Genomic DNA, 24,872 nt, shown 5'->3' on the forward strand with positions numbered 1-24,872 from the left:
TCAAAGCTAAATAAGAACTTGTGAGCGTTTCTGTTTTCAAGTCTCTTTCAACTTGCATTCATTCTTGCATAGGTAGACATGGGCATGTGTCATGCATATTGCAGAATACTATTTTTAATTTCCTGGAGGCAAGATTTTTTTTTTTCCAAAATTACTGTTTTGTTAAAGGCTAATAATGCCTTTTATTAGTATATTGCTACTTTTGGTGTGTTATTAGTAGACTGTTGTTAGTAATTGCTGTGGTAGTGATCCTTAGAGTAGGTGGTGGTATGTTGATTTTAGAAAATTAACATAATGAATGTACTACTAGCTGGGATGAGAGAGTTGCAAATCGACATTTAAATTAAGTTACTACGTTGTCTTTGAAAGTGTGCCACCTGCATGACATTGATCAGCGTGAACTGTAGCTCTTTACTGAGTTTTCTTCTAATAGCATTGCTGAAGGAATCAGGGCATTTTTCTTAAATTAAAAAGAAATTACTTGCTGAATTTCTTACAGATGAAAAGTACACCCAGTCTTCAACAGCTCATCACTGGGGCCCAAAATGACAGTGAAATTCTGACCAGAAGGAATTGCAAGGAGGAGGAGGACATAACAAGCAGTCCCACAAGTGATGCAGTTTTCTGTGATGGCAGAAAACATGTAAGTTAAAGAGTGAAACACAACAGAACAGGTGCTTAGTGGAAACAGATACAAAAGCTAAGATTTTGTGCAAAATGTTGGTGTATTTTGGATTATATTACAAAATGAAGGAAGAATTTTACTAGAGTTTGTATCTGATGAAAGACTGACTGCCTTTGGCATGGTCCTCATAGTAACACTGTGAACTTTTTACAGCATAAGCCCAATCAAATTAATAATGGATAATTGATAGATGGTTATATCCATTAATAATGACTAATTGACAGATCAGCTTCCTCTGAATTTTGCAAATGCAACTAACATTCTTCCCATTTTATATTAGGGTTGGGATCGTGAACATGGTTCTTTCTAACCTAGCAGCTAGCTTTTTTTCTTAAAACTTCATTTAACAGAAGGGTTTTGTTATTCTGCAAGAACTGTGGTAATGGAAATGTCAGTGGAAATTCAAATGTCAGAATGTCAGTGAATGAAGAGGAAGCTGACAGTGACGGAAGCCAGGGGAGCAGTACATAGGTTTAGGGGATGGCATTGAATCATCCTCTGATGGATGGCATTTTGAATACTGCAAATGAGAGAGAAGGAAGCCAGTTATAAATGAATCAGGCATATGCTTTAAAGCCTCTGTGATTAACTGTGAAAGCTAATTTCTATGTATTAGTGATGAGGTTAAGCAGGGTGAAGTATCCAAAGAATCCATGACTGGTGTTGTAAAGAAGGGAACTAAAATGACATTTAGGAATCAAAATTAAACTAGCCTGTTCACTTTGCAGAGGAGTATAAACACACACAAGGACCTTGGCACGCTTTCATAGTTTACTGCACTGTGGAGTCTGAGGTGTTAAACTGACAAATGGATAACAGTTTTGGATGACGTTTGTGATTCTAATGACAACCATTTGAACTGGGCTATAGACAGCCCAGGCTTAAAACTGAAATATTTTCTACTATCTTATAAAAGGGAAGGTCAAATTCCATCAAAGTTCCCTTTATGGGTAAGTGTTGGATGTTGATGACCACTCCATGAAAATATATCTTCCAGAATATCAGATGGCATTGCTTCCAGTCATGCCAGCAGGAGTGCAATACATGAAGTCATTGCTAAATCCCTGTTCACTGAACCAAAAGGATGAGTGATTTCTACATTGAATGTATGTGACTCCTGATCAGGTGGGAGACATATGTAGTGGTATTCAGTCCAAACATCATTAATCAGGACACCTATCCAGCCTCATTAAACAAATAAGAGGTTCCGTGGAATAAATATTAGGGACTTTTGCAGAACTGTTTTTAGGACATATGAGTTAAGACAAAAATCTGTTTGCATTCCTTTGTAATGAAGGATTTTGGTGGAAAATAAGCATTTTCTGATCAGATGAATAAAAATATGTCAGTGAGTGAAAGAGCAGAGCTGAACAAAACTGCAAGGGAGATTGATTACACTGATACACGTCTTGTGGAGGGAGCAAGATTACATGCAACAAGCATCAGGTCAAAACAGTACGAACACTTCTTGTGACTTCCTCAGTAAGCACTCTGACCCTTCTTTGTCAAGTTTGTATGTTACTTACAACTTAGAGTAGATACGTTCTTTAATCTAATTAAGCTGTTGGTTTGAATTTTAAAATGAATATTTGGCAAGCTGCACAAACGAAGAAGAGCATCTGCATGGAAGAGAGATATGATCTTATAAACACTACTGTGCACTCTTAGCTGCTGGGTTGTGCAACGCAGAACTCCTTGGTTAACCAGTCCTGTGTGGGTTGGTGTTTATTGTCAGAGGGAGGAGTGATTTGACACAGATATCTTGACAATCTAGGGCAACGTTGCTGTGAGATTAATCACAACAACAATTGTGTCTTCATGACATATGCTATCTAAAAAGTTTATAGGGCTCACCTTGAAGAATATCATTATAAAAGAACGGAGACCAAACTATTTTGACTGAGTTGATAATTTGTTGCAGTGAAGGCTAGATAGCCCATAAAGTTACATGTCTGTGCTGTGCCACAGAAAGGATTACAGTCTCTTCCTTCATTGCAGTTTCATGACCTCTGTAAATGCTAGACACAAATGCTCTTTATTTATGTGGATGGAAAGCATCCAAACCTTTGCCCCATAGGCGAAAATAGACGAAAGGAGAACAAAGTGGCTGAGGCGAGCTAGGAAACACCTTCTTTATGCACCAACATATGACAACTGGATGTCTTTGTATTTTAATCTTTCTTGAACTGTCTGCTGCAGTATGGAGTATGTAATTTTTATGTGGAATTGGGGCATCTTGTAGAATGTTTACTGGATGTGCAAGGCCACTTTTGTTTCCTTTAATACTTAATAGAACCTAATGTATCAGTAGTGTACCCTACTATGAGCTATGTATTAAAAGCAGTCTAGTTCAATGTTTTGTATGTTCTTATATTTCAGAGGTCTTTTCACTCTCTTCCACTCAGACACTTATCCCATTTTTTCTCATGGGAAGCCACATAGCAGTTTTATTCAGAGAAAATTTCTGGATCTAGAAGTTACCAAGAAAGCATTTTCTTAGCCTAAAGAGCTTACTGAAGAGAAAAAGGCAAAGCAGTAGAATTGCGATTACAGTCATAATTTTCAAGGCTGTTATGGAAGCAACACAATGTTTTACACAGGTTACCTTAAATCTTCGTGATTTGCAATAGTTCTACAGTCGTGTCTGTAAAGATACTGACCTTTGAGGGAAATAAATACTTTGTCCTGTTTGATCTGAAGCTACTTTTCCCATACATTTGTCTTTTCTTAGGGGAGTTTGTATAGTCTGAACAGCACTTGCACGGAGTCTGGCAATTTTGGCAAGGCTAACGTCACAGGAGAAATAGAGTTTGCCATAAGATACATCTTCAAAGCTTGCATCTTAGAAATTTGCATCAAGGGATGCAAGAACCTGGCTTATGGAGAGGAGAAGAAGAAAAAGTGTAACCCGTGAGTATTTTGTAGAGGAGAAAAAAAAAAAATAAGGAAAATACTCTGTTTTTAAGATACATATGTATGTTGTAATTGAAACCGATTGCTATACGACGGTATGCCATATTAGTACTTTCAGAACATCCAACATATATACCAGCCCTTTTTACATATACACACTGCAAGACAAATAGGTTTCATACCAGCGCTTATTCCATTCTGACCATTTTCTGCTAGTAATTGTCTCTTTCCCTGCCTGTGAGCAGGCAGTTGGGCATCTGTGTTACTGATGAGCACCTCTGGATCTCGAGAATAGCTGTTCAGATTTTAGCTCTTAAGCTGTGCCTGCAAAATTAATACATAAGTGGCTAAAACATGAGATGTTGAGTTCATAATTCATCTGCTGACTCACTGTGGGTTACTGGGTGATTGCTATACTACTTCTGTGCTTCCATCTTCTGTAATAAGAATAGAAATTTCAGACACTGCAACACATTTTAAAATCTAAAGCTGTTTAATAATTATGTATTATTGTAAGAGAAAGAAATACCTACTTCTGTGGATAAAATATGCCATAGAAATTTTTGGTTGGATAGTTAAGCCTTGGTGATTTGTCTGTTTATTACTAAATGATCCCCTCTGACCATACAGCAACCATTCACAGAAAATCACCAGTTAGAATACCTAACTACCTGTTCTTGCCCCTGCTGTCACACCATGTTTGAGCACTTGAGTGACCACATTGGAATTGTGGAGTTGCAGTCACCTTCACCCAGAAGGAACGTGGCTTTTGTGCATCTTGGAGAGGACATTCATAAAGACAAGCTTGGTGATGAAAGGAGCCTTGCTGGAACAGCAACTCATGAAGCAGGGCAGTTTGGGAGCACTTCAGAAGTAGGTCAAGGTTCTTTAAGTCCCGTGGTAATTAAGCCAGGCAAACAGTTGCAGGAAGCCTGAAAGGCAATGTGGGAAGTCTGTGTAGTGAGCACTATGTTCTCTATTGGTATATATTTATACATTTCTGTTGGTTTCCAAGCCAACAGAAAAAGTACAGTCAGTGTACTCACTTAACACACTTGCTGAAAAGCAGACTTTTAGCTGATGTTTAAAACCTGTTGAATTATTTAGCTCATTGACTGGTTTGAAGTCTGTCTGCTTTTTAATTAAATTGATCTGGGGTGATAGAGCAAGAGGCTAAAACTTCTAATGCCTGAGTATTTTAAAAAGTAGTTTTACCTACGGGTAAGTTTGGAAAGAATAGGGAAGATGTGTAAGTTCTGCACTGATGATATGAAATACAGCTGATTTTATTTACCCAGCAAGTTAATCAAGAGGCTGTCTAAAAATCGGCTTAAATCATATCTGAAATATATACAAGTACAGTTTAAAAATATTTGGTATTATGTTAACAATCACTCCTTTCCCTGCCAAACTGTGAGCAAGCACTCTCTATTGCTAATAATCTTTAGTTTTGAATTCATAACACAAATACAGCCCACTGAACTCATATTAAGGGGAATATTTAAGTATTAATGTTCATGTGACCTATACATGAGAAACTTTGGTTAGGAATCATTGGTGCTTGATATTGGTCCAACTTAGCTTCCAGAAATTTTTTTTACTGCTTTTTCTTGAATCAATGTTAGGGCAATTTTGAGCACTTTAGACAATCTCCCACTTTCACTCTAGTGGCTATTGTAACAATTAGCATTTGTAAGAGTTACAAATAATACATAATAATTCATATGATTATATCTTTTTTTGCTATATGGTACTTGGTGTTGTAAAGATGAGATTTTCTTCATGAACAAGCAGCAATGATCCTGAAGTTGATTGAGTTGATACTTTTTTTCTTTGAGCACATAATACAGTTTGTTTTCCTCATAAAACTGTCACTACAACTGACAAGGTGACTTCCTTGGTGGTTATTTTATCAAACGCCAAGAGTATGATAGCAAAAGGTTCCTATTCAGATCCTAATCCTTTCCCAATTAGAATAAAATTGAAACACATTAGCTGAACGATGTACAGGGGTCCTTATAGTCTGTCTGCTTTTATTGAGAAGGGATATAACTCACAGTTTGCCATTTTATTGCTTGGAAAATTACAAAGTCAATAAAAATGTTTAAGAATTAAGAAAAAATTCCTCTCATCTAACTAATTTTTATTCTTGGTTTGTTCCCCTCCCCCCCTCCTTCTGGTCACTTTCCATATATCCTTCTCTCTATCTACAAGGTATGTTAAGGTTTATTTACTTCCCGATAAATCTCCTCGGAGTAAGCGGAAGACAGCTGTCAAAAAGAGCACAGTGGATCCAGAATTCGATGAGACTTTAAAGGTACCGTTTGCAATTGTGTGCCACTAAGCGTGCTTTTCCATAGTAATGTCTCCTTTTGTAATGTACAATTCTGCAAGTTCAGAATTATCCTGATGGGGCAAGTCTAGGAGTCACTGACAACAATAATTTAAAAAAAATATGTTTTTCAGTCCAAATAAGAGAAAATGCTACTGGAGTTACAATAGTAAATTGCAAACCATTAGAAGAGTGTGCCTTTGTCCATGAAAACACTTTTAATGAATTCCAGTGTTGTTCTGAGTTACCTTGTGGCAAAAGCAGTGTCTTCCATAGACACTTTTTTTTTTGTATATTCAGGAACTGGGTGTATTGCAGAACAGTTAGTATTTTACACAATTATCCCTTTCAACTGATACCCCTTTTGTCAGTGCCATTGGGAGTGTGTCTGCTGTTAGCTGAATGCTAACTGAATTCTGTCATCTCTAAAATGTTGTCTGCTTCCTTTTCCCTGTGCAACTGATGCCAGGCCATCTCTTTGTAGTGCCTAATTTCAAATGTTAATAAGCCCACCAGAGAACAGTAGTTATTTTAATTCCTTAATGCCTTGCAATATTACTTCTTGCATCCTTTTAAAATCTATGTGTAGAAAATAGGAGCCATTATTCTCACTTGACAGACACTTGATGAAAAGTGAAGTGGAAGCTGAGTACTGTCAGCTGGGAGAGGTTGGATTAGTTTGGTTGTTCCCAACTCCAGTTTTGTACTCGGATCACTACGAACCTGGTTTTTGTGTGCACGAGCAAGCTGCAGTAGCACATAAGGTGAAGAGTTCTTCAGTAACATGTTGTCGTGGAAGAGATATGAAACGAAGTTAATGGAGAGACAAACTTGTATTGCTTCTTCTTGAGCTACACAAAAGTTTCAGTGTTAGCCCCATCATCTCTCAGTGTGTATGTACATAAAGAATTTGGAGTGAGTGAAACAGGCAAAATGTTTGAAAAGGCCAGTGTTAAAATTTGACAACAACAACAAAAGATTTATGTAATGTATATAATTCTCATATAGCCCAAAGTCTGTATATAGGGTTTAAGCTGGGAGAAAAAAGACCCTGAAGTTAGAATAATTCATCCTAATTTTATAGTCCCTTTTCAATGCCAGAGTCATGGAGAACTGACAAAGGGAGTGTGAGAGCTGTGCCTGAGCTGGCTGCATGAACACTAAAGGTAGTTTAGTTAGAAATCTTTTAAATTAGTTTAATTATTAGTTTATCCAGATTAGCAGAAAATGGTCAAAAGAGCATAGCGCTAGTGCAGGTAAACTACATCATGACACTGAGATCCAACTTAGTGGGATTCAGCTGCAAATTAAGGCACCTGCATTTAGGTAGCTGTATGTGTGAGAGGTATGTAAGTGCTCTTGGGAATCACTGGAGCCCTGGGTGATTCAGGGTGATTAGCCCCAGAGCCTACATCCAGTTTATGATTCAGCAGCCTAAGTGTGGGTAGCCATGTCCTCGTCCATGCCATCGCCTCCAGCTTTCAGTCCAGGTGGTCACCTGTAGGCTGGGTATCGTGTTTGCCAGCCTCATGTGCGTATAGTAGATACCCAACAATGTCTCAAAGGGCTCTAACTATGTTTTGGGCGCAGATCAGGGCTTTAATTAGTGAGCAGCTGAATTACTTCCTTGTCTCTACTGAATGCATTGAGTAGATGTCCACTGACTAGAGTGAAAGTTTTAGCAACATCGTTAGGTGTCTTAATCTTGAACTGGCCTCCAGAGCAGCCAAATTCTGTTGGGAGTGTAAAACAGAAATATTAAAAAAACCAGCAAAAATTATCAAGAATTATTTAAAGTTCTGAATTAATAATCAAAATCTTTAGCAAGGCAGGTCAAGGTATTCCTGGAATGTTGTTTCATATTTGGATGAGCATTATTTAGCATTTAAGTAGTGGGGTGATATGCAGATTGCAAAGCACATTCAGACAACATGGTTCTGCGTCCAGATGCCTTCAGCCATGCTGCGGCTAGGCTTCCTTTGAGCAGGTTATGAGCATGGGCCTGCATTCATCCTGTGTATTGCTTTGTAAAAGATGTTTATCTTTCTAGTACAAGATTGAATACTCCCAGCTGGGAAGTCGGCAACTTCAGATCTCTGTGTGGCATGCAGGAGCACTCAAATACAGGGTGTTTTTGGGGGAAGTGGTGATTCCACTGGCAGCATGGAATTTCGAAGAGAACTCGATGCAGTTGTTCAACTGGTACCAGCTCAAACCCAAGGTGATTCTTAGTTTTTGTTCTTAGTTGTATCTTAGAGCAAGATGTAGTGAAAGCTATGAAAAGATCACCCTTCTGAGATCAAGGGGAAAAATGCTGTCAATCAAGCCCATTAGTAAGACATGTTGCAAATGTAAATAAGCTGTGAAAAAGATGTGGAATAGAATGATTGCAGTAATGCAGATTTCTGTATGTCTCTTTCTTCAGCTTGAAAAGCCTGAAGATGATTTTAACCAGTACAGTGGCGAACTCCTCGTATCTGCAAGACTGTCATTACCAGCCCAGCATAAAAATTTCCTGTTTGAAGGTATAAAATGTTTCAGCATACATGAATCCTTTGGCTAGAAAATAATTGAGATCAATGAAGGACTGACAATGTGTCCATATAATATTCCTGTATGGGGTTTATAACGGCTACTGCAAATGGTGGTTTGTGGTGTATTATATTTTAAATTAATTAAAATCCAAACGTTTGCCAACTTCATCGTTCTGTTCTTTTTGATGCCAACAAAAGTTGCACATTATAATGGCAGCAGTATGATGCATCCAGCTGTTTGGCAAGCTTGTGCCTGTTGTGGTGTTGCCAGTAGACCTAATTCTGGAGGTGATGCAACAGTTTTACTGCCCAAGGTAGAGACTGCCAATTTAGGGAAAAGGTGGAAGGGAAATGGCTGCAAGGGTACCAGACCAGCACTCTTGGCTTTTTCCAGTAGTCTCATTTTAGAAAGATTGTTTCACTTGGAAGATGTTAGGTTGAAAACGTAGTCAGGATTCAGTTTTTGGTAATGAAAGACTTGTAAGGTATATTAAGTATTGCTGTAGTGTGTCAGAGCAAGCACCTGCTGGTGGAGTAAAATAAATGCTTGTGGGGGGGAGAGATAGGTCAACCTCATTTTCCTTAACTCCCTAAATCATAGTGAGGTATATAGAGGTTCAGAGCTCTAGTAAGGCTGTCTGTGTCAGGACCATAGCAACAGGTAAAGACCAACAGGAAGATCTAATTAGCTGTTAGGTTAATTTTGTTCCCTTTTCCAAATGACCCCAAAGTTACCAGCTTGCTTGCCTCCATTTTTCCTCCCTATACATGCCTGTGTATTGGGGTCTCTGCTTTATAACTAGAGCTGTAACAGAGGAGCAGTATCACACTGAGGGTTTGATTGTTTCTCCTGCTTCTGGCTTTGTTTCAGAGAAACGCTCCTGTGGGTACTGCCCTGTGTTTGCTTTTCACAAATACAATAGAAAGCTCTGTCTTTGGAACAGGAATCACAAAGCAACCTGCTACTCATTGCTTACTTTTTTTTGTGTGTGAATCATATATTGTACAAGCAGGTTAAAATCTTTCAAATGATCCTAATACAGCGCTATGAATCCTTATCTCAGTAGTACTGCTTAGGCATTTTCCTGCTTATTTATAGCAGCATCTTAAGCCATCAGCTGAACTAACTGGTTATTTCATATGATAAATGCTCCTGTTTCAGGAAAAAAAGACCCAGGAGTTCCCAACTGCCAGCTTCAGGTTATGATATTTGGGGCCAAGAACTTGCCCATGCTGAGATCTGCTGGAATGCCGAACTCATTTGTTAAAGGGTATGTATGAGACCTAACACTTCAAATAGAAAATGTCACACGCATTCTGTGCAAATGTATATATTAACTTGTTTTCATCAGGAGATGGGCATATGAAAGTGGCATTGTTCGCACTCTTAGACTTTCTTGTGCAGACACCCAAATGTCACCATTACAACAGCAGCACTCAGCAGGATGGTGACGGGTCCCACCTGCTCTTTGGGTCCTGCAGTAGAACTTCAGAATTTACTGATGTCATTAAAATTTAGAGTTCCCTAGTTTAAGTATCTGCCTTTAGATATTAGGAGAGGAAAAAACAAAGTGCAAATCAAAAAGGTGTTTTTTATTCCTATTTTCAGCTGTGCCTTTGCAGATTAAATATAGCTTTGGATACATTGAAAAGGAAACTTTTATCCTATTCATTCTAGGTATTTTAAAAGAGGAGGGACTGAATTTTTCTTCAATGCGATAAGTAGCTCGTATGTGGGATTATTTTACTTTCTTGCTGTCAGGCATCAGATGCCATTGGAAATATGATACTGGGGTACACTTACCACATCTCTTATAGCCATTTCACCTGCTGTGCCACCTATCTTCAGTGAAATGGGTGAGCATTTTATCTACTGAAAGGCAGGTTTCAGGCAGTACTGGATAACAGAACAGGGAGTAAAGACTCCTTCAGCAGTCAGTGACAGCAAAGCAAAAGCAGACCCAAAGAGCACCCACACTGAAGGCAAACAGGAAAAGGAGTAAGTCCCAAAATAAACACACTAGCACCATGTACTACCTTGCACTTAAGCTGATTTTTTTTGCTATTTAAGGCAAACCAAAGGGCCCTAGTTGATTATTGCGAATGTTCTGTTTTCTGGTTGAGAATCAGTAACTTTGCTGAACAATCATTGTTTGGGGGAAGTTGTCTTATCCTTCCAGACCAAGCAGAGGTAAAGCGAAAGTCTCCTGTCCTGAAGAAAGAAGCCTTTCCCCAGTGGAAACACTTGTTTGTCTTTGATGGTGTTACCCCAGCTCAGCTACAGCAATCATGTCTACACTTGACTGTCTGGGACAAGTCAAGTTTCAGCTCAAGTGATCAATTCCTAGGAGGAGCCAAGCTTGGTGCAGGTAAGTTCTTTATCACTAAAAATTGAAGGTAATTGGGGAAAAAGTTCTTTTAGTTTACATTCTAAATAATAATATTTACAGTGTGCTATTTATTACCTGCTGTCATGTGCCTACACATACAGGCCCAGCCCCTGTCCTAAGCAACTTGTGATCTTGGGCTTTGATCCTGCAAGAACAGAGGCATGTGTGTTAGTTCAGGCCTATGCAGAAGCTCAAGGTTGTCAGCGGGAATTTTCAGGAAGGCCATTTGTTAGCATGGTAACTTACAGGGTCAGAGCCTGGCCATGCTAAAACAGGCACAGAAAAGTTGGGTGGAGTTAACTCATCTAGAGCTCCATATATGTTTTTTAAGACTTGTTCCTTGAGCTGTTTTCTATGAATTGGCTAATGTTAAATACTATTGCATCAAAAAGAAGCACAAGAACTAATGATCTAGTAGGCTCCAACCTTGCTTATATTTGTGCTTATTATTTCACATCCACAAATCAACCCAATCAATGGGAGACACCAAAAGTGAAAATTGCTCAGAAGGGGCTATTGCATGTCTGAGTTTTGGGCTCTATTCTAACATGAGAGTGAGGTCTCTTTCTCAAGGCTGAGAAATTTCGGAGAAAGCCTCTGCTCACTGAATAGGCCCTGTTTAACTGGTAGTTGAGCAGGGAAGCATTGTCACTCGAAGACTGCCCAATGGAGTCTCTCACCCCTGTCTTCCCAGAGAGTAAGTGCATGCTTTGGTTTCAGTATTTGAGATGAAAGGCTCCAAAAGAGTGAGGCTTTGTCACTTTGTTATGGTATCAGCATGCACTTTAGAGGAGTATTATCACTAGTAATAATGCAGTGCTGTGCAGGCTTCCTTGTAAGCTTCTTTTGATTGTCCTACCCAGCATTTTCTTCCTGCTAGAGCAGGGACTACCTGCTTCTGAGTGAAGAAGACTAAGCCCTAAGACTAGTAATGCATTAAAGTCACTGAAGGTAAACTGAAGCAGCAGACTTAATAGCAGAATGACACTATTAGTATGCACACTTGCTCCTCTGCTTTTAGTCATACAGCTAAAACCTTCCTTTTCTGCAGGCTGAGTTCTTCAGCGTGTGACCCTAGTTTAACAAGATGTAAATAATGCTTCACAAGTATAACTATAATTTATTGGAATTAATGCCTTAGGAGCTACAGAACAGCTGAAATTGCTATAGAAGTGGGAGAAGCAGGTTCTTTGTTACCTAAATCAATTGGGCCAGAAGTTGGGTAAGGCCAAGTGAAAAGTAACTCTGTGACCTTTCCTTTTGCTTTCTTGCAGAGGAATCATTGGGCTCTGCAGATCTTGTTTCTCAGTCAGTGCTCCAATGGCAGGAAGTGCTCCGCAGCCCAAACATGTGGATGGACTTTACACTTGTACTGCATTCAAATAAGGAAAACTTTAAATCATGAGAGATTACCACACAACTTTTCCTTCCCCATGTGTGACGTTTCAAGTGGCACATAACTTTCAGGTCTGCAGAAAGGTACACTGCAACAGTACCTACTCCAGCTTTTGAGGAATAGAGTTATAGATTTGAAAGTGTGTGATGTTCTGAAGGTTTTATTTCTCCAAAAGTTAAGGCTTTGTTATGTGTGTCTCTAGCTGGAGTATAAGGTTAGTATTGTTTCTTCAGGAGTGACATACTCAGTTTGCAATGCATTATGTTGACAAGGCAACAGTTGCCAGATGGTATGCAGTTTTCCATTTCTGGGCATAGCAGAACAGTTAATTATTTAATTTAATCACAGATAGGAATACTTCTTAAGAGAAAATAACTGTTACCTTAAAGTTATATGCTTTCACTCTGATCTTGATGTTTTATACATGTTCAGAGAGAACTGAAAACTAGCTTATCTTTAACTGCTTGCTGCAGCTGGGTGATGCTAACACCTCTGTGCTTCAGATTTATCTACAGTGCCACCATTATATCACATGACTCTAAAAAGCTTTGGCCTGTGGCCACATGCGTCTCAAAATGTGTGCTGTATCATGGTGCTTGAAACCAGTTGAATGTATAAATTTTCCCACAGTAGGAGTGTGGGACAACAGCTTATAGAGTAAGTGTGGTTGTAGGAAGTTCCTTGTTCTTATCAGCTGCTGCTGTAAGACAGTACTAAGAAGTCTGATCCACATGGATTACAGCACAGGACAAGAGTTTAGCTAACGTTATCATTTATTCATGTGAACTGGTGGAAATGCAAAGTTAAGGCTCAACTACTGTGTCAGTTCACTTTGCCTCAGATGGAGTGTTACAGTCAGCAGAAACTTCCTATCTACCACTGTAACTAGTGCTGCTGTTACATACCTCCAGTCATTACAGCAGGTATTCTCCTTTCTTGCTTTCCAGGTCAATGTGACTTTTAAGGACTTAAGAGTTAAAGACACAGAGATTCATATGCTAAGCTCAGGAACTAGAAGAGCAGTAGGACAGGTTACACAAAATACACCCCACACAAGAAACACTTGATGGCAAGTCCTTTGTTACTTTGCAGATCTTTTATTTAGATGTTTGCTGCTGCAGATAAAAAAACCACACAAGATTCAACTCAAGTATAAAGCAGCATAGATGTTGTAAATGGAAGAGAAGAGCTGACAACATACTGTATCTCACTTTCTAACAGATTTTCAAGGAAAGGGGAAGATTGCGGGGAAGGAATGGTCACAGAAATGCTCTCTACTAGAGAGAATACAACTGTGATATAAACAAGCAGTCCCTTCATCTTTGGAGTCTGAAACTTTAAATCAAACATTTAAAAAAATTAGAAAATTTGTTAGAAAAATAGGTGCAGTAAAATTGTATATATTGGATCATGTGTACATATAACAGTTTTCATTAAGTAAAAAAAATGATCTTTACAAGTAATGCTTTATAGCAAATAATCAGTTGCACTGTAACAGACTACAGTGTTGTTTCAGCATTTTTACAGATGCAAGTCTTATTAAATCTGAAAAGTAACAAAATATACAGAGCAAAACTATTTCCCTTCAAACTAGTATTGCAATCCATGTATTGCATGTTTTTTATATATATAAATACTACACTATAACTGATCAGTAATGAAGCTGGAATGCAAACACAGTAGCGTGTTGGATTCCAACAGAGTATTTGCCTAGTTGTTACATCAGGAGGGTATCAGTGTCCCTATGCCACACTTCTGAACCATCATTACAGAATTTTTCCAGTTGAGAACAGCAACCAGAAGAAGCCTAATTTCTACACAAAGTAGTTCTAGGGTGTTGTCAGTTCTTTTGTGTGCGGGGAGTGGGGGGCAGGGAAACATGGGCATGAAGACCAAGGAAAAAATGGAATGTACAAACACATGTGCACACATACACACAGGTGCTTGCAAATCCTGAGTTCTACAGCCTGTCTTCTCATCTGTTGGACTTTACACTGTAACTAATAATACAAAGACATATGGCACAAAATTCACCCACAGTTGCTTATTTTTAGACCAAGCTGAATCCAGCACCTGCACAGGACACATATCTGAACTAGAAGCATGGTGTATTACAATTTGTCTTGCTTAAGAGAGATGTGACATAAGGCCTTTTGGCACTAAGCAAAGGCATGAGCAAGTTATCAGGATCAGTGGTACAATGAGTTTTTAACTATACCAAATTTAATAGAAGGGATGGAATAAAGGGGAGATTCAAACACCTCTGGGTTTAGAGAATATTTGTTAAGTGTCATACAGGGGAAAAAAACCCACAACAAAAACAACCCCAAAAGAAAACAAGAACACAGCATTATGATCTGCCTTTCCCACAGTCCTGCCTTCTTGTTACAAGCATCATTACATTGCCTCAAACTCATCAATTCTCTGCTTGGTGTTGCCTTGCCGGATCTGCCGCAGCGTCTTGTACTTGTCACGTCCTTGTCGCATGTTCTCTGAGTGGATAATATCATTGTGGGTCCTCTTATTTTCATCTCTAGCCTGGGCCAGCTCATCTGTCAGTGCCTGCAATATAAAGAATATTAAATACAGATTATACATGAGAAGCTTTCAGCTCATGACAGTAGTGTTTTTTGGTGAAAGTTGACAGTTCTTAGATGACTGGACAGATCAGTGAAATGGATACAACATATGCTTTCCATAAACACTATGGATGATGTAAGTAATCTCAAAGCCTGAGCAACGAGAGTAGTCTTTATATATCTTGTCTTTAATTCAAACTGCCTATAGGAACTGCAAGCAAAGAGAAACTATCATGCTTTGTGTGCTTAACCAAGTGGTTAAATGATGTGTTTTCCAGGAGTGATTGTTTCAATTACTCCGCCTCCTCCAAGCATTGTCTTACCCTCAGTTGCCTCTGTACACGTTCATTCTTCTCTGCTTCAGTAATGCGTTTCTCCTCGTTGCGGTCATTCCTGATCCCCTCGCTGGAGAACTCTGCGCTGTAGGCAGAGTACTCAGATCCTTCATCTTGCAAGTTATCATGGACATGGTAGTTCACTGGCTCATAGACAGGTGGTGGGGGTGGAGGCGGAGCAGTCATTACCAGGTGTAGCTCCTCTTTTGTCTTTACCAGATCCTCCTGGGCTTCCTTGGCCTTTGGGAAAAGAGTGAAAAACATTTCAAATGCATTTCTTGCTTTAAACCAGCTTAATGAAGACTTTAACGCTTATCTTCCCCGTTTTTTCAATCTACTATGAAAAGCAAGAAAGAGGGAATTAAATCTCCACAGCTGACAGTACTCTGTTATAGTCTTATGCAGAACATCTTTTTTTTTTTGCTAGTAATGCTATCATCATCCACTGTGTAATGTGCAGGGGATCTGAACAAAGAATCTTCCAATAAAACAGTCTAGCAAAAACAATTCTGTGGGAAGCTACAGTTATCTTCATCCTGTTCACCATTTGAAGAGCTGTAGGCTGTAAATATGGGTTCCACAGAGCAAGAACTTAGATTCCCAGGTTAGCATTTTTAATGCAATTGCACACTAGGCAGTCAGCTTCCTTGCTGCTTCAGTGGTTCTGCCCTCCATGTGGTCAGCAGCGCTAGTTAGAGGGCACTGGGAGCACCAGGCACTCTGAGCCTTGCATGGTTTATTTTTGGTGTTACTGCATCAAATTATTAAACTCTTCCAACCCAGGTACCAGGAAGCCACTGACAACAGCACACACTCCTCAAGACTGGTACCTGCAGTGTGGCTGCATTTGCAGCATCTTCTCTTGATTGATGTAATGTTTTCAGACATTACATCATGGATTAAATGCAGCATTTATACATGTGCCCCTTCCCCTCCATGGCTCCAAGATGATGATCACAACATTTTTAGGTTTATAGAATCTTCCATTTTGAATTTTGACTGAAGGCTTGTTGGGAAAAGACTGTTTTGCAGGCATATTGCACATTCATCACAAGTCTGCCCTTCTCTGCTGGTGTACAGATGTTTATCTCTGCGTATTTAAAGAAGTCATACCAGGCTAAGCACTGCAGTGTGCTCTGCTCAACTGTAGAACTTCAGAGCAACTTGGTAAAGCAGATACTCACTCTGATTTGCCACTCTTCAACCTCGCTCTCTTTACGCCTCCTCGCCTCTTCAAGAAGTGCAATCTTGGCTGTATACTCGGCAAGCTCTGTAGCCTGTTAAATAATAAAACTGGAATTATAAGGACTCTTAAAAACCAAAACCAAAACAAAAAAAGCAAATGCAAAGAAACACTGTTGACTGAGAAAAGACCAAAGTGTTACACTCCACTGTAGTAAAGACTGAGTAGGAAATGAGGAGCAAAAAAGTAGATTGCTCATGACAGAAACCAGTGGCACAATGATGCTATCACATGGTCTAGTACTTCACTGCACTATGCTTTTCCCCAGAGAACAAGGCTTTGCCTTACTCAAAGGGCATAGTAACATGCCTGTGTATCTTATCCTCAAAATGACTGGGTCTTACCAGCTGTTCCTGGCTCTTTATCTGGTCCATAGTTTGTCTCTCCAGCTCTTCCTTGGCCTGCAGAGCAGCCAAACGATCAGCTTCCAAGCGTTCTGCTTCCTCCTGGGCTCGCCTCCTTTCCTCCTCCAGCTGAATGGCTCTTTGGATCTGATCTGAGAGCTCTGGAAAAAGATGGATCAACATGGTTAGTCCACAAGCCTGGTCAAAGCAAAGGGACTAGAGACAGTCTCAGGTAACTGCAGAAGTCATGACAAGCACTTTACTTCAGCTTGTAATACCCTTTCACTGTGCACCTCCAAGTAATTATTTGCATAATGCATCAAGTAACTGAATTCAGAAGTAGTCAGCTGCACATTATAATTAAATCTTCTGCAAGGTATTTGCACTGAAGTCTGTAACACTGACATGATTCTGTTGCCTTTAATTGACAGTTTACTGCAAGGACCAGAAGTTGCTGTTCTGCAACCTGCTCATCTGTGCATTGAAACAGAAGCTTCTGTTTCACTGGAAAGACTTGTTCCCAAAGTACTTTTTCTGTTAGAAGTTCAGTAAAAAGTACTTGAGAGCTGAACTCTTGCTCACTGCTGGAAGAGGCTCTCTTGGCAACAAGGGAAAACAGAGCATGCCTTTCAGTTCCCAAATACAATCTGTAGATTTTATGCTACTTTCATACTTTGGATGATCTCAGCAGCGTGCGTGCACACATGTGTATTTATCTGTATAGGTAGATATTAGTAAGCCTTGCCAAGAGATCCCAGTGTCACCAGATTTAGGCTAGGTGTAGGTGGCAGCGACCCATATAACCCTTCTATGGAGCACAATACACATGGTCTGGTCAGCCAGTACAAGTACTTTACCTTTCTCTGCTTTCTGAGTCTTCACCTCATACTCTTGTAGCCTCACCAGCAGCTCCTCCTTCTCCCTCAACATTTGCTCTTTCTCCCTCTCAATTGTCTCCCTCTTCTTCTTCTCATTTTCTAGTTGTTGCCTGTTAGAAACAGATTTCATGCTTGAAGCTCACTTTCACACCGAAGCTAGAGCCAGGCAAGAAAGTTGGCTGGGCATCTCTCCAGGCAATTGAGTGGGAAGCGACCGCCACAAAATAAGAGCCAGAAGACAAACACATATAGGCTGTTCCTTCATCACTTCAGAATTTTTGCTCAGTTTTGGATACCCCATTTCATAAAAACATTTGTATTTTTGTTGCCCACCAGAGAAATTTAGAACACCAAATAGCTGCTAGATGCAGAGAAAGAAAACCACAACTCCACTGCACAGCAGAGGAGATTTAACTTTGTTACTTCTGTCATAAGGCAAGTCAAGGAGGTGTAAAAACGAGCACTGAGGGAATGAAGACAAACAAGGCACAAATACAAGAGAAAAGCAACACAATTTCTTGAATCATAAGCAACCTGCAGCCAGTGGCAGAAGTCCAACAGAATTGCTAATCCTTTTTCCTTGCCTGTAAGAGGTCTCCCAGTCCCCTCTTCTCTCTTCACAGTGTACACACATGCTCCCTTGTGAAGGTTTCTCCCTTACTCCCAACCATCCCATGGTCCAACACATGAATCAGGTCCTAGCACTCAAGAGCCAGGAGAACCCCTCTCCACGTGTGCACCACCACACAAGCCCACTGTGCCTTTACTTGCACATTTCCTTGCAATTCTCAAGACTGCAGACAGGACAGCAGACTACATGGACACAGGTCCAAGCCAGAAGAGTAACACTTACAGTCCTGCTGCAGGATATCCTGAGTCCACCCCTGTAAGCCAGAGCCATAGGGCCACACGTACACCTTATGAACGTGGGACAGCTCGTGGCCTTGCCTAAGCGAAACCCATGTTACCGACTGCTGCTCTGCAGGTACAGCTGCCTGCTCACCCTGGGCAGTTTGGTGTCATTTCTCTCTGCCACCCCATCCCTGCTGTCTGTGTTCAAGCTCACCTTTCCATTTGTTTCTGTTGCTTCTCCTCCCGGGCCTGGGCTTTCATCTGTTGCACCTCAATGGTGTCGGGCTTCCTGCGCCGCATATACAGTTCATGGTTGCCCATGCAGAGCTGCAGGATCCTCTTGTTAATTCTCAGACGAGGGGCGTAAAACACAAAGTCCTGGAAGAGAGACACCACACAGTTTTCCAAGCATGCCTTCTCTTCTCCCAGCTAACTGCAGCCAGATCATCTTGCCACTAATTTCACTGTAATCGAGACACATACACAGGCCATTTAACTATAACAGCAGGGACTGCCAATATCATCTGAAGCCAAAATGATTGTTATTTATATTATCCATTTAAAGTCTACATAGAATTGAAAAGTTACTCTTCTAGAAAAGGTATATTTTAGAGAAAATTAACAATCTCCATTTAGAGGAGACTTTGTGGAGTTCGGATAGGTTACAGAAGATTCTGGGTTGGCAGGTAACCATCTGGGCAACTCATAGACCTCTAGTATTGAGTAATTAGTTTTTAACTTTGCATGGGTTTGTGACTGAAAGATAAAGCATGAAACTAAAAATATACTGCAGACTATTAAAGTAACTTTGTAGAATTTCCTGATCTATTTGAATCAATATTCAGGGCACCATCAGTGTTTTTTCAGAGAAATACCTTCCAATATCATTCTTTCCACTCCATGGCATTTCCTAGTTAAGTTAACCTAGGCTGTTATAAGAGTGTCAAATGAAAGCTATTTTCTTTAAACCGCCAAACATATGGGTTATTTTGAATATTGGGTTGCAGGCAGTAACAAAACACAAGTTATTCTAAAATTTCTGATTCAGCAAGAAGAACAGCCGTATGTGTTTACAATGCAGTCTGAACTTACACAGTGAACAAACTCTGCATCTTTGTGCCTTTTTTTGTGTATTTCATGGACAGTGATATGGGCAGTGGGCAAGCTACCACATTACCACCATAAATCAGTACCCATTCCTTAGAATGACTGTCTATGGGTTGCCTCACTGTTAGCAAGAGGTGCAACTGAGAAGGGGCACACAGGCTCTACACTTTTGCATGGCAGCAGTGATCATGCTTTATAATTACCTGAGCTCGGAAGCACAAGTTGTGGCTATCTCTGGGAAAACTAGAAGTCACACTAGAAGCAATGAAAAGCTCTCCAGGTACTATTAAGAAGAACATGAATATGCTGACAAAGACCCATTTTCTTCAATGCATTTTCCTAATTCACATACTGACTACAAAAGAGGCAGTCAGCATAGTGTGTTGTGCTCCCCCGCTAAATCCTGCCCAGAGCCATTCTGAGCTGTACAGGTCTGATACTGCTAGCTGTACCTGTAAGCTATTCATCTGACCTCCTACTTCTGACAAGTAATTTCAAAAACATACAGTTTGCGTACATTGTGATAAACAGGTCCTATCCTGAGGCAAGGCTCGCTTACACGGAAGTAAGCACCAAGGGCATGGATGGTGGTTGCGTTTGTCATTTAAGGCCATAACCAAGGGACAAAACATTCACCTAAGAACATAAAAGAATCCCCTCCTTTCCTTATCCCCAGCCTCCCTGGTCTTGCACAACTGGGAGCATCACAGCTCGATATTTTAAAGATAATGTGCTGAAGATGTTGGAGTATGTAGGCAGACAGGCCTAAAAATTAAAAAGCTTATTCTGGGCAAGGTACCACAGGACTCTACCCATTACATTAGTGTCCATTTAAACACTGACATGTAGAATCCTCCAAATTAAAGGGGAGCTTCCAACCCACATCTTGGGTGGACTGAGTATTTTGCTGTAGTTATAATAGTTGCCTTTTAAAAAGGAGACACAAGCATATGAAAAGACCCAGACAACTTCCTGAATGCTCAGAATTACGTCCAGATAAATTCTTCTTTCAGGCATAGCTTTCAAAATAACACCACCCAGAGGGAAAAGGACATTTGACACAGAGAGAGGAAACATACAGAAGGGTGTTAACATTGAAAACCTCAGTTATCAGCCTCTTGCAAGTCTCCCACTTCAAACTCAGTCAGATTTACTGTTGGGGAGTGGATGGAAAGCCATGATCCGTAAAGAGGAGATGAATACTTAGTAATGTGTACAACATGTCCAAGAGGCTCTTCTATTGAGAAAAGCATGCCTGACAGAACAGCTTTCTATCTCTGCAGAGTTTTGTTGGCTTTCACTAACAGCACCACAGAAAGAAGCTCCTCTCCCCCCAAAACCCAGGTTGTTATCTGGAGGAAAGCCCTGCAGCATGCTGTGCGTTAGTATCCTTTAAATTACTGGGAGGATCTTTTTCTCTTAAAGAGATTTATAAGCCATCACCCTTTGCCAAAGCCAAACTGCTTATTATTTCTCAGGTCTGTACTTACTCACCAAGGCCAAGTACTGCGGTGGGGGAATAGAGTAAGAGGAGGCCTTTCTCAACTATTCCAATAGTTTCACAAGACTGAAAAAATGAGGTCCACCTGTACCAGTTATTCCACTTTATGTTCTCAACAGGTCAAAGTAAGTTGCTAATTCTTCACTAAAATAACTGAAAACATGTTTGTAAGTATTGAAAAGCAACATGCACAGGTAGCTACATTTCAGCTACCAGGCCAGGTTGGATGGGGCTTTGAGCAACCTGGTTTAATGGAAGGTGTCCCTGCCCATGGCAGCGGGGCTGGAACTAGATGATCTTTAAGGTCCCTTCCAACCCAAACCATTCTATGGTTCAGTGCTGCAAAGAAATCATATCCCTGCCATTTACCCTAGCATTCAAGAAGGTTAATGAACACCATGGTCCCTAACTGGCTTTTACTCTTTCAGTAGTGTGGAAGTGAGCAGTGAGCATTAAGATGGAAAGCCATATGTATCCATGTGGTTTTGCAGTAGCATTTGAATTATTTTTGTGGGTGTTTTTTTTTTTTTTTAAAGGAACAACAAAAAAAAAAGTTACCCACCAGCTTCCATGCACTGAAAGAAATGGAGAGAGGACTAGACTCAGTATAATCTGGCTACACAGAAAACACACAGAACTAGCAAAGAAACTCAGATTTAAGCATAAGGCTACCTAGTTTGCTAGAAAAAAAGGACTCCACAGTTGTAAAATCCTTGTCTTTCTCCATGTTAGATACCACCATAAGCCCTTTATGCTGCACAAAAAAACAGACAGCTCTAAATACACCGTAAATACAAAGGCTCATTTTGCACCTAGCATATCTGCAGCTTTCTCCTCTCCAAAGACTACTTTATTTTGAGATAAAACAGTATTAGTTGTTCATATGCAGTATCCAGGAATCCATTCTAGATATACTTACTGGTGCCTTCTTGTCAATAGGCTTTATAACAAACTTCTTGTCATTGAAAGAGATGTTTCTGATTTCGCTCCAGGGGAACCCAATCTTTGGAGTCAGTCTGGAAAGCAGAGAATTGGTTTTAAGAGATGCTACAATGAATGTTTTTTTTCCCCACACTGCTTCTAACACACAGACTCAGTGGGATGCGACACTTCACACAGCTCTCCCAACAGAAAGAAGACAGTAGTTGAACCAAAAACCCACAGGGAGTAGGAAAAGAAGCCCAGTCACCTCCCTTCCAGAGTCTCTTCTCATTATGGTCAGCTGCCCTATTGACCTTTGGCCATGCAGTAGGAATGGTCTCTACTGAAGCCACACACTCAGCTTTACCGAACACCTGCTTTAAGTTCATTTCTTTGAAATCAGGGCCTAAAATCCGCAGCGTGCAGACTCTAGGTGTATGTGCTGTGCTTCCTGGAGGCTTCTCGTACGTCATGGGAAGCATAAGCCAAAGTAACTCAGCTGCTCCTCACACCTTCTAGCACCCACAGAGGAGTCTACCCTGCTGTGTTACAGCTAGCGCAGTTACCTCCACTCTGCCTTTACTTCTAAAGTGCTGGGCAGGCACAAACACAACTGGTAGAAGCAAAAGTCTTCTGTTTTCTCTCCTAGATTACAGACAAGGCTAGTAACAAAGAGCCCTGTTCTTTCCTTCCATGCAAACTGCTCTTTCAGCCCACCCACTAGTCACCAAGCAGAACTTTACACGTTGGTTGTGCAACAGGCTGCACCACGTGGCTCTCTCCTTTTGGAAAGCATCCCCAGGAAGCAAAGGGCAAGATTCAGACTCCCAGCTCTTCCTCACTGCTTAGGAGTTCAGGTCTGTTGGTTGTTTAAAATTACTTCTTTAAGCTTCACTAATCATTTGAGATTTTCCTCTGCTTTAATTTCTCCAGACTCTTGCATACAAAAAGCATCATGTTATTCATGAGATCAAATGTTTCCGAGCCATTCCAGTACTTCACCCTTACATACCTGCCCAGCTCTGCAGCAAATTCTAATATTACAAGGACTTGCGTATTTGACTGTAACTAATTCCTTTAATTCCCCCCAACCAAATATTTCAATTTTTATGTTTAATATCATGTTATTATTCTTTTATTCTTCTCTTATGAAGGGAGGGTATATTCTCTAGACATAGCAGTTAACAATTAAGAATTGTCTTACATAAATGATAATACCAACAAGCAATCTTCTTGTTACTATCTAACCCCTCCAATACATGTGTCTCTGACACACACTGAAGTGCTAACAATTATTTCTAGCAAATGGTTTCAAGACGCAAGTATTTAATGTTTAGCACTTAGAGAAACATCTATCATCATGGTGAACCACTCGAACTCTGTAAGAGCCTTTCTATGGAGCTCATTGGTTAAGGAAAAAAGCTGGCCGTTTTGGAGGAATTTGACTCATTGTCACAGAGATGGAAAGCTACTACATAGCACAATTTCACTGGGCCCAAGCATAATAAAAACTTGCTTTGTTTAAAATCAGACATCAAGAAAAAAAAATACATCCTCTTCAGAACTTACCATTCCCTAACCTTTAACTCAACTGCAAGATTATGCAAGTGTGTGTGTCTAAGATTAAGTGAGAACTGTAAAGAAAACAATTTGATTAGACTAAGATTAACTAATTATTCCAGCCTCCATCATATTAGCTTAAGTGTTTCAACCCTAGACAATACAGTATGACAGACAACTAAAATAATTCCCTTTATTAATAAAGTTCTGTTGCAGATTCCCCTCTTTAATTCAGAAAAAAAAAAAAAAAGCTTGAAAATACCTAGACATACACTAGAAGTGGGACACTGACATACACTGCAGTATAGAGGCCCGCACACCTATAGCACGGTCTCATTTTCCTCAGGTTGAGCTTCAACAATGAAATCTTTGATTTTTCACCTTTGCCCCAGTCCCCAAATTTTGCACGTACAAACCAGAGGGGCAAGGTTCACATGGCTATTTTTCTAGTCCCCATATCTGCTCAAAAGACTTAATTACATAGTAGCAAGAGTTAGAGCAGAAACAAGCAGTTTATTCCAGCACTGTATTTGTTTTGCAAATGTTCTTGATAGCTCTTTACAGTCAATGGCTATATCCTGTCTGCTTCTGCAGCTCGAAAAACCTGTTTGTGTGACCATGGTTACATAGCAAGACTAGTCATTCAAGACTGAAGTATTACATAAGCGAAACTACTTTTCTTTCAAGTGACACTCCTTGTTTTCTGGGTGACAGCACATATTAGCATTGCAGAAAAGACTGCATTTCTCTTTGCCATCTTAACAGAGGCTCCAGAGACTTCCAATTAATATTTGGGTTGCAGTCAAAGCTTTTTGGAGGCAAAGATGTAGAACAGGTGAAATCCCTTCCGTATTGCAATGATAGTCTGTTATAGGTTAGTGACATGAAACCAAGACTTGGAACATAGGGAGAAAAAAAAAAAAAAAAAAAAGAAAGAAAGAAGCAGTCTAGACCGCATCCCTTCATCTAGAAAATGTCTATTTTAACTCCCCTTCAATCCTTCAGTTGTGGAGTATTAAAAGAGACTAGCAGGCTTAAGACACAGCTGTTCTCGCCTTCCTTTTATGTTTATTTATAGATATAGTCTATCATTTCCCACCTACTATCCAATTAATAATGGCTCTGCCTTTACCAGAAGGGCTGATTACAACTATGTGTACCTCAGCAAGACCTCATTTAATTCCTCATTCACGGTAACTATACAGGTTAACTCCTCCCTGGGTTCTACGTGTTATCCAGCTTTGGGTTTGTGTCCACCCCATAATCTGTCTTTTTCAAAACCAGGCAGTTGTACACACAGTT

At 40.1% G+C, this 24,872-nt stretch overlaps 2 protein-coding genes and 1 long non-coding RNA gene across 8 annotated transcripts in view; 2 read left to right on the forward strand and 1 right to left on the reverse strand.

Moving 5' to 3' along the window:
• The window catches only part of SYTL3 (synaptotagmin like 3), a 35,136-nt gene extending 22,240 nt beyond the window's left edge, over window positions 1-12,896 (forward strand). For all 5 annotated transcript variants that reach the window (XM_041125589.1, XM_041125590.1, XM_030023518.2 and 2 more), the window contains exons 9-16: window positions 500-643; window positions 3,417-3,595; window positions 5,813-5,915; window positions 7,981-8,151; window positions 8,356-8,455; window positions 9,627-9,735; window positions 10,628-10,833; window positions 12,129-12,896. In XM_041125589.1, the coding sequence (XP_040981523.1) occupies window positions 500-643; window positions 3,417-3,595; window positions 5,813-5,915; window positions 7,981-8,151; window positions 8,356-8,455; window positions 9,627-9,735; window positions 10,628-10,833; window positions 12,129-12,259 (1,143 nt within the window). In that variant the 3' untranslated portion in view covers window positions 12,260-12,896. The remainder of the gene's footprint in view (window positions 1-499; window positions 644-3,416; window positions 3,596-5,812; window positions 5,916-7,980; window positions 8,152-8,355; window positions 8,456-9,626; window positions 9,736-10,627; window positions 10,834-12,128) is intronic.
• Window positions 12,897-13,327: 431 nt separating this feature from the next.
• Window positions 13,328-24,872, reverse strand: part of EZR (ezrin) — a 37,395-nt gene continuing 25,850 nt past the window's right edge. For both annotated transcript variants that reach the window (XM_030023519.2, XM_030023520.1), the window contains 7 exons: window positions 22,009-22,105; window positions 18,696-18,859; window positions 17,609-17,739; window positions 16,752-16,912; window positions 16,349-16,441; window positions 15,153-15,404; window positions 13,328-14,812 (listed from right to left, as the gene is read on the reverse strand). In XM_030023519.2, the coding sequence (XP_029879379.1) occupies window positions 14,648-14,812; window positions 15,153-15,404; window positions 16,349-16,441; window positions 16,752-16,912; window positions 17,609-17,739; window positions 18,696-18,859; window positions 22,009-22,105 (1,063 nt within the window). In that variant the 3' untranslated portion in view covers window positions 13,328-14,647. The remainder of the gene's footprint in view (window positions 14,813-15,152; window positions 15,405-16,348; window positions 16,442-16,751; window positions 16,913-17,608; window positions 17,740-18,695; window positions 18,860-22,008; window positions 22,106-24,872) is intronic.
• LOC121233497 lies at window positions 16,898-19,297 on the forward strand. The gene is made up of 2 exons (XR_005933072.1): window positions 16,898-16,983; window positions 17,183-19,297. It is a non-coding gene; the product is annotated as an uncharacterized LOC121233497 (long non-coding RNA).

Source organism: Aquila chrysaetos, chromosome 8, assembly GCF_900496995.4.
Source record: "Aquila chrysaetos chrysaetos chromosome 8, bAquChr1.4, whole genome shotgun sequence".
Taxonomy (NCBI): Eukaryota; Metazoa; Chordata; class Aves; order Accipitriformes; family Accipitridae; genus Aquila; species Aquila chrysaetos.